This window comes from Perca flavescens, chromosome 6 (genome assembly GCF_004354835.1).
Source record: "Perca flavescens isolate YP-PL-M2 chromosome 6, PFLA_1.0, whole genome shotgun sequence".
In the NCBI taxonomy this organism is placed as follows: Eukaryota; Metazoa; Chordata; class Actinopteri; order Perciformes; family Percidae; genus Perca; species Perca flavescens.
The window spans coordinates 36101802-36111192 of record NC_041336.1 but is presented as its reverse complement, the minus strand read 5'-3'; the positions used below and the strand labels follow the sequence as shown (position 1 = coordinate 36111192).

General features: G+C 40.1%; 1 protein-coding gene and 1 long non-coding RNA gene across 2 annotated transcripts; both read right to left on the bottom strand.

The window, feature by feature from the left end:
- Window positions 1–865: 865 nt before the first annotated feature.
- On the bottom strand, window positions 866–5940 carry LOC114557662 (uncharacterized). Its single transcript, XM_028581257.1, has 5 exons — window positions 5151–5940; window positions 3431–4012; window positions 3192–3335; window positions 2822–3077; window positions 866–2694 (listed from the first exon to the last, which is right to left on the bottom strand). The coding sequence occupies exons 1-5, from the start codon at window positions 5862–5864 to the stop codon at window positions 2408–2410; spliced, it is 1983 nt and encodes a 660-aa protein (XP_028437058.1). The 5' UTR covers window positions 5865–5940; the 3' UTR covers window positions 866–2407.
- A 641-nt stretch (window positions 5941–6581) lies between these two features.
- On the bottom strand, window positions 6582–7841 carry LOC114557989 (uncharacterized). Its single transcript, XR_003692880.1, has 3 exons — window positions 7802–7841; window positions 7542–7610; window positions 6582–6968 (listed from the first exon to the last, which is right to left on the bottom strand). It is a non-coding gene; the product is annotated as an uncharacterized LOC114557989 (long non-coding RNA).
- Window positions 7842–9391: the final 1550 nt, after the last annotated feature.

Below are 9391 nucleotides of genomic sequence, written 5' to 3'. Positions count from 1 at the left end.
TCATTTTCAGTGGTTTTAAAATCTCCTGAGGCCAACTTCTTTTTAACATCTTCCATCGTTGCGCTCTGAGCGCTCAATGCGCTGCGGCATGCAGTCTGCCTGATATGCACTTGTTTCGTTGTCAATTAAAGCTATAAACACATTTCCGCAATTCTGCACACAGGAAGACGGATGTTGTTACTGCAATCGCACCTAACATGTGTTAGGTGCGATGCAGTAACAAGTATAATCTTTAAGAGTGTTTTCACTTCTTGATATCTGACCCAAAAGTACACAGCTGTAAATGGTCATGTAACAAAAATAACATGTTTTAACCATCTAAGCATGGTGTATAGCTACATGGGATCAATTTATACTCTGAAGAAGCTAAATCAATTGTGGGGAGGAAAGAAAAAAGCTGTAATACAGACTAGCTGATGGTGACTGCTTCTCTGTGTGCTTCATTCTACTATGAAAACAAGAATAGAGACACTGACACATGTTAGGTTTACAAAAGGATTTTTTAAATGTATTAGTTTAATTTTATTTCTGTATCTCTGTGCGTGCTGTAAGGCTGTCTGACGGCTCCACCGGTAGCTTAGCCTAGCACAGAACATGCAGGTGAATGGTTCCAGTAATCCTACTGCTCCCAATTGTGACAAAATAACACCAACATGTTCCTATTTACATGTTGTGATTTCAGGGTGGCTACAGGTTTAAACAAGTTAAATTTAAGACTTTTTAAGACTTTTTAATACCACTCCTAAATGAAATTTAAGACCAAACTTACGATGGAAATATACAGTAATCGTTCCAAGTAAACACACTGTCTGTTAAAAATTAACAGTATGGTAAAATGACAATCAATTGAGTTTAAGAACATTGACTAAATGTGTGTAATGCGAAAGGATAACACAAAAATGTAATTGCTGTCCTAAATTATATTTATTATTACAATATTTTCTGAACATTTAGGTCCAATTAACAAATACTTATAAAATCAAGTAAATATAAAAAAAAAGTTCCTTTTGAACAAAATAAATAAAATGACATGAATAAATAAATGACAATTCTGCTTTTAAAATGCAAAGACATTTACATAATAGAATGTGTGTGTGACAGAGAGAGAGAAAGAGAGAGAAACTCCGATGGATGGATTGCAGTTTGTGGAGGACTCATCATGGAAAGAGAGTAGACAGCAGTGTGTATGAGTGTTTTGCGGAGGTGTGTGGGAATAAGTGTGTGTGTGTGTGTGTTTGTGCGCGTTCATGTCTATGTGACAATTTTTTTGCAGAAGTTCATGTCTACTCCTGAGCTTTTGTGAATAGACTTGGAAAACAATCCTTTTTATATAATAATAAACAAAACACTTTGGCACTTGAGAAAGCCTTCCCAAAAGAGTGTTACCAATTTATAACAATGTGCATGTGCACAACTGAACATATGAACACTTGAAACAGAGGCATGCCTGTATAAGGCATATAAGAAAGCCTATCTTGGACAAAAAACAAAATCACATTTGGGGAATGCAGTAACGCAGCATTACTTTGATTAGTAATATAATTAATGTTTTGGAAATTGTTACACTACTCGTTACTGTGAAAAGTAATACAATTACAGTAATATATTACTAAGAAATGCGTTTCTGCCTAACACTGTTGTGGAGTGCTTCTCTAAATCACACATGCACGCACTTTTATCCCAATAAGCAGTGTGGTTTCTTTTAAAGATAATTTTTGTGGCATTTTTAGGCATTTTTTATTGACAGGACAGCTTAGACTTCTAGCCTCTGTATATGGGCGTATGCTCTACCAGGTGAGCTACCCAGGCACCTCCCCTAAATAGCAGTGTTAAGTTAAAATGGATGAGAGAAAACTTTCCTATCGATATGTATGATACAAAATGTAGCGCCACTTGTACAAGAGCATTTCGACAGCGATGATGACAATGTAAAATGATTAGGATTAGAATTATTTCACCTGTCAGTCCACAGTTGGTGCTGGGACGGTTCCTGTCTTTAAGCGGTTTACACATTCACTGCGCTTGGCAGTCTGTAGAAAATGCCTGATGAGACATTATGGCATATGCCTGAGTTCTGCTGATTTATCTTCCAGCTCTTTCTCAACCTCTTTGAGTTCTGTGATTTTTTCTTTGTATCTTTTTCTGAGTATGTTTGACTTGGTGATTAGCTGGGCCATGAGTGTGCCTGATTTACCCTCAGCTTGCTCTGCAAGTTTGTCTGCGTCTTTTTCTAGGCTGTTTGCTACCTCAATCAGTATCATCTTCTTCTTTTTGAGCTGCTCAAGGTGGTCTTCTGCAACTTTTCTCTTTTCTCTTTGTGCATTGCTCGCATGCTTTCTCTTTTCCTGGTCCAGGTGTAGCCGATACTGAGACCTTGCTGAAGCTGCAGCTGCCAAAAGCTCCTTTGTCAGAGGTACTTTGAGAACCCCCCCACAGACTGAGCAACCACTGTGTCCTCCTTCATGTTATCAGCCTCTATCCCCTTGTTTATTGAAAAGCCCCTCTCAACCGTTGCTTGGCCATGGGAGAGGAGCAGAAGTTTCCTGGAGAAAGTCCAGAGTTCAGGGTAGGATTGATAGAGGAGCCCATGCAAGAAAACATCCAGTCTTGTACGCATGGGTTGGAAAGAGGAGAAGGATTCATCTTTTGACTCCAGAGACAAGAAATTTCCAAATTGCTGGACAATCACATCACCTGTTGTGAAACAGATTAAAAAAAAAAAAAAAAAAAAATCAATGTAATGAAAAAGTTTAGACAGACAAAAAAAAATCACATTAAGTGTGACAGTGTACATTCTGCTAGACTTCTAAATCTTAAGTACCAGCAGAGATGCCTCCTGACAGCTGGTGATCATGCAGAAACCTCTGAACAACTCCTTTCATTCTTTCATAGCACAAGTCGGGATCTGAGAACATGTTCGTTGGGTCCAAACATGCCATCTGCCTCACAATGGTGTACTTCAGTGGGCTCTTGTCTTGCATTTTCTTGACAATGTTAGTCAAACAGTCCATGCAGTCCTTTCTAAATGCCAACACACTGAGCTCACCTACACTGCTGTTGGGGCTACTCTGGAGTTCCTAACAGGAAGGGGGGAGAATGGCCTGTGAGACTGACTAAAAGTTGTAGCAATAATAAAGTTTTGATTTCCTGTACCTTAACCATTGTTTGATATTTGACACCTTTGCCTTTACCTTTAGGACTACTTCTGCTCCTAATCCAATGTCCACATCCTTTAGGCGAGGCCTTGCTTCCTTGGCAGTTGTGTCCAGTTTGACCATTTGCAGTGCTGTAATGTCATTAAGGATCTCTGCCTTGATGAACCTCTTCAGCAGGCTCTGAGAACATATACAGTAAAACATAAAGTGTTGGAGGGAAATTGTTGAATTAAAATTTCATACACTTTATCTATCCATGGCATATTATACATTACCTTCATGAGAATAGCCAGATCTTTACTGATGAATGGCATCACAGGCTTGTCTGTCTGATATTTGGTCAAAAAGGTGGTGAAGGTCCTAGAGACAGCCATGAAGAAGTGAAACTTGGCCATTATGAGAGGGTCATTCCGTGCCTCTGCAAGAGTGTCATAGGATGACGTTCTAGGGTTTGGAAGTTTTTTCTGTGTCACTGCATCCACATACATCACAATCATTGGCCATATTGTAATAGCCCTGTCGACGACGGGTAGGTTTTCTATCCAGCGATGCCCACAGAACGGTAGGGGAAACACAGATGTCTTGGTCAAAGTGCAGAAATCTTCTCTTCTAGCAGGGGTATTGTGAAAGAGTGTATGCAATGCCCTGAGCACTTTTTCCAGCTGCCAGACACTGAAGCCACTTTTGAAGGCATTGTGGAGCGTGTGAAGCCCACAGCTTCCCACCACAATCAGCTGGGCATTTCCAAATGCCTCTGCATGTTCCTGTTGGAGCGTTGAAAAAAACTTCCAGTTGACATTTGGTCCATCCATTGAGATAGAAATCATATTTCTCAGGTCAAGCTGCTGCACACATTCCTGGAAATTAAAACACACAGACATTAGCCATACAACAGTCAACACATCTCATTTCTGATACCACCACTTCATATTAATGTCAGACTGGAGAGGATAAAAAATAATGAATACTATTTCACAAATCAAGCAACCTGAGCCATCCCTAAAGCCAGAGTGTACAGTGCTGCTCATGAGTTTATGAACCCATGCTAAAGTTGACTAAAAAGAGGAAAAAATAAAAAATCTTTTGTAAATTGATCCGAAAGCCTTAATTAAAAAACAAAAATAGGAAAAATCCAACCTTTAAGGACACCAATTTTCTTTGTGAATGAATAATGTATCGTAATAAATACATTTTCTTCCTTAGAATACAGGGGGCATAAGTATACACACCCTTATGTTAAATTCCCATAGAGGCAGGCAGGCCAGTTATTTCATGGATCCAGGATACTATGCATCCTGATAAAGTTCCCTTGGCCCTTTGGAATTAAAATACCCCCCCCCCTCCCCCCCCACATAATCACATACCCTTCACCATACCTAGAGATTGGCATGGAGTACTTTCCATAAAATCATCTCTCAATGCAAATCAAACCAGCTATTAGGTTAACTGAAATAAAACCATGCCAATCTCTAGATATGGTGAAGGGTATGTGATGATGTGTGGGGGGGCTATTTTAATTCCAAAGCCAAGGGAATCAGGATGCATAGTATCCTGGATCCATGAAATAACTGGCCTTTAAAAATAAAAATCTGCCTGCCTCTATGGGAATTTAACATAGGGGTGTACCTACTATTTTAAGGAAGAACATTTATTTATTTACATACATTATTCATTCACAAAGAAAATTGGTGTCCTCAAAGGTCGGATTTTTCCTCATTTGTTTTAATTAAGGCATTAAGATCAATTTTGAAAAGATGATTTTTGTATTCCTCTTTTTAGTCAACTTTAGCATGGGTTCATAAACTTATAAGCAGCACTGTATACTATTTAGACATATTGGCAGGTTTTTAATTAATTTTTCATTTTAATTTGTCTAATTAACGTGTAATGCCCTATCCATAGCTGTTATTCACTTGACAAATCAGTAAAGCTTAATTATATGATACAGAACATATACAAGAGGTTAGTTAATAAATATATTTATGGCAGACTTACTTTGAAATGCTGAAGTAGATCCTGGGCAGTTGCATGGCCCATGAACTGTGATCCATAGAACCTTGACTGGACGTGGTCATTTAACCAATAACGCACATGCAAGTCCAGTTGTTTGCTTTTGGTTGTCTGGTTCAGTGTCTCGTCGAACATAATTACAAACGCACCGCATTTTTGGACTTCGGTGATGAGCTCTTTTTTTATATATGGCGCCAATCCAAATTTAGCCACGTATCTGGTCTTGTCTTTTCCACAGGTAAATGACTGTACAAGCCCAGAATCTGGAAACATTGCTTTGAACACTTCTTCAATCCCGTCATTAGACCTGTATGAATTGTGGCTTGTCACGGTCCTCAGCACCCAAATCACCTCTGCTCGGAGTGTTGGCGTAGAGCCACAAATTGCTCGGAGGTCAGCTGGCATTGTTGGCTGTGGATTTCCCATGCTAACATCCAGCGTTGTAGCGTTGAGGTCGTTGCTAGCGGTGGGAATGTTGGAGCAGAAGCTAGCAATGGCGGGCTGCTGGCGTGCCTTTACGTAGTCTCTGTGTTTTTTGCTCTGTACGTGCGATTCCACCGCTCTGAACCCCATCGTCCCAAGTTTGAAATTCTTCCGACACATAATGCAGTTCGCCTCATAAACATTTCCAGGCACCGACCTTAACCAGGAATACTCGTTTTTTTCAAGCCATTTGTAATTGAACTTGCATTTCCCCATGTTCCTAAGTGGCTGTCAACCATTGCTACATTACCTGCGGCAAAATTACGAATCCCAGTGACTATGGCCACGCCAAGACCCGCCCACGAAGCAGCTCGATTGGTTGGGCATTTGACCGCGAGTGGTTAAGGTTAGGATAGCCGATTGGTCAGGGGATAGGACCTGTACAAATGGGGTTACGTTACCTTGCATAAAAAAATCTTCGACCTGTCTGGCAGAACAGATTGCCTGCATTTTCACGGTGACGTGACACAAACTTATTTAAGACCTATCCAATCTGAATTTAAGACAATTTAATACTTGTTAAGGCCTTATTTTTAGGAAAAGTGATTTAAGACTTTTTAAAACTTTTTAAGGACCCGCGGCCACCCTGGATTTGTAGAGTCACAGCGTGTACAAAAAACAACATGAGACACAGCCATCTTCTAACCGTATCAAACTGGTAAATATATTCTCAAACAGGCTTGCTGCAAAGCAAATCCCTCCGCCCAAGTACTATATTCTTCCGCCTGAGAATATAGTTCCCGGTTTGTTTACGGTTAGAAGATGGCTGCGTGTCATGTGACCTTGTTCTTTGTACACGCTGTGACTATACAAATCACAAAATGTAAATATGAACATGTTGGTGTTATTTTGTCACTTATTGGGAGCAGTAGGATTACTGGAACCCTTCACCTGCATGTTCTGTGCTGGCCTGATGCCACTGGAACCGTCAGACAGCCTTACAGCAATACATACATTTTGATTTCAAGGACACACTCACAGAACAGCTGCAGCTTTACCCCAGAGAAGTTATTGAAGTGCATCAAACAATACACAGGTTATCATGGCTGTGACAAGTGTGATCAGAGAAGTGTATGTATATAATGACCAGCCTGCTTATGAGTCATGAAGAAACTCCTACAAGTCTGGATAAAGGTACCGCAGAGGACACGCATGTCAGCTGGTCAAATAAATGAGGTAAGCGAGAGGTTGTTGTCATTGAGGAAGTCAATGCCCAGTTGCTTTGCCAGAAAACCTCGAAAGCTGGAGGATATCGACAGATGGAAAGCCACAGAGCTACACCAATTTGCAGTGTACACAGGGAAGGTGGTGCTGAAGGGCCTGTGAAGAAAACAGATCATACACACATTTAACATTTCACCAATGTCCTTTTTCCATGTACCGTTATTGAACAAAGATTTCCATCTCATGAACTGGTTACCACACCCCACACACACTCATTTCCACTAATTTTGTTTCACAGATATGGGCCAAACCAGGGCCGTACTGGGACTGAAATTCAGCCTGGGACTTTAAGATGGAGATGCCTTTTATGCGAGTGCCCTTGGTGCACGAGCAGAAGGATTTTTTGCAGTTATTTTAATTCTAATAGTGTTTTTATGGTATAAAGAGAAGCAGATTACGCTGAAGACCTTCAAGAAACTTTAGGATGACACCTGCCTCCTCAGGTTGTATAAGCAAGTCACCACTGCACTGAACACAACCAGGTCAGCAAAACCTAATCTCGAACACATAAGTCACAGTATACTGCTAACTACCAGCATGTCATGTGCACATGTGTCAGTTTGAGTGATAAAATAATTACAAATACTCACACTCATATACTCAAAAACTACAATGCAGTCCCATAAAATAGAGATTTGTGTGTGTATGTGTGTGTGTGTGTGTCCTTACTTTCTCAGCTTGGCTCCCTGGCTCAGCTTCCCCTGTGATGGACCCTGCCTCTGCTTACTGATTGTGCAGCTACATATGCATGAGAAGAACATCAGTTATAAATATGACCAAGAATAAAACATTTTCTAATTCAATCTGTGCTTCAGTCAAGTTATTATCTAGTATGTGGAACTATTGCCATTTTATCCTATATGTAAATATCTGATTGATTGATATGCCTAATATGACTGCCTACCCAGCCCTGCACACTGCCCCTCTACCTGTCTGTTTCCTGCTCTTCCTCTCTCCTCCTCCTGCTGCTGCTCCTCCTCTTCTCTTCTACTGCTCCTCCTCCTCTTTTCTCCTGCTGCTCCTCCTCCTCCTAGAATAGGCCCCCCCCAAGGTACCCACCAAAACAGATCGAAAGCCATGTCAAGGTTTCTCTGATTTGAAAAGATATTCTAAATTCTAGAAGCTCGCAACGATTATATACTTCACTAACTGCCACTAACTGAAGTAACTGCCACAAACTGAAGTAACTGCTGCTTACTGAAGTGAATTGAATTCTGCTGTCGACTGCTGTTATTATATAGCTAATTATATATATAAATAGATTTTAAATAACATCGCCACTAGAGGCCGCTGTCGCCACCACCGGTAAGTTATTACGTTACATTTGCGAGGGGAGTTAATCATATACCAACTTCAATTGCATCCTAACGATTTGCCGCTAACGTTAGGTGCTAGCTACGTCAAATCCTATGAGAGCTATGCTAGCTAGCTAATGTGTCAACGGTTAGCTCGGCAACTATCTAACGTTATTTACGGTCCATTTCCTTTTTATATTTAGTTATACAACTTACCAGCACCACTTATTCAATGACCTAATCATGTAGCTAGCTAGCTAAGCCCACCTATTTCCCCGTAACGTCAATGAAATGGTTTGACGCTACATTGGCGAAGACCGCTATCGTAACGTCATGTCGTAACGTAAATACTAGCTAACGTTAGCAGCTAGCTCTAGCTAGCTTCTCACTCTCCTGAAACGGTGACGGCGGGTCATCCACAAAGCCGTATAACAAAACACAATAATGTATTTCGGGATAAAAGTACCAATCAAGTAAAGATTAGATGCATGCAATTATACCTACTTTTTAGAGCTCCAGTTATCACAATCAGTACCGTTTTCTACGTGTCTCACGCATAGACAGTCATATAAGAATCTCACTATGGCCATGCAAAGACCCGCCCTACGTAGCAGCTCGATTGGTTGGGGTTAGGCATTTCACCTCGAGTGGTTAAGGTTAGGGGATTGGTCAGGGGATAGGACCTGTACATGTAAGCATGGACGCCTAGCCAATAGTAGTGTGTGAATCCAATTGAAGGGCGGGTCTTGGCGTGGCCATAGTGGGATTCGTCATATCGCTCACGGTGCTCGTTTTGTGCTGATCAGATTGAAACAACAGAACATTTGTTTTATGAATGTAAATTTGCTTATACCTTCTGGGAGGATTTGCATTACTGGTTATTTTCCTAAATTTGAAGATTTGCCTGTATTTACAAAGGAAAATATAATTTTTGGAATGTTTATGAAAAATTAAGCGCATGACTTAGCAGTTAACACATTCATTATTCTTGGGAAATTATTTATACACAAGAATAGATTTCTGAAAACACTTCCAAACTTTAATGTTTTTCATAAAGAATTGTGTCATTACTTTTTATCTCTGAAGTTAATGAAGAAAAAGAATGCCTTAAGCTTATCTACTTTGATAGAGAATGTGAAACTTTCTGAAAACCCCTAGTGTTCTCATTTTTTTTTTTTTTTTTTTTTACTTTGTTTGTTTGTTTGTTTATGTGTTCTTTCTTCT

What these genes read in the sequence shown, in the direction of transcription:
- LOC114557662 (XM_028581257.1), bottom strand. Translation starts at nt 5,864, where the DNA reads ATGGGGAAATGCAAGTTCAATTACAAATGGCTTGAAAAAAACGAGTAT. An exon ending in ATCTGGCTATTCTCATGAAG is followed by an intron (nt 3,336 to 3,430) that starts GTAATGTATAAT and finishes ATATGTTCTCAG; the next exon opens with AGCCTGCTGAAGAGGTTCAT. An exon ending in GTCAGGAGGCATCTCTGCTG is followed by an intron (nt 2,695 to 2,821) that starts GTACTTAAGATT and finishes GTTTCACAACAG; the next exon opens with GTGATGTGATTGTCCAGCAA.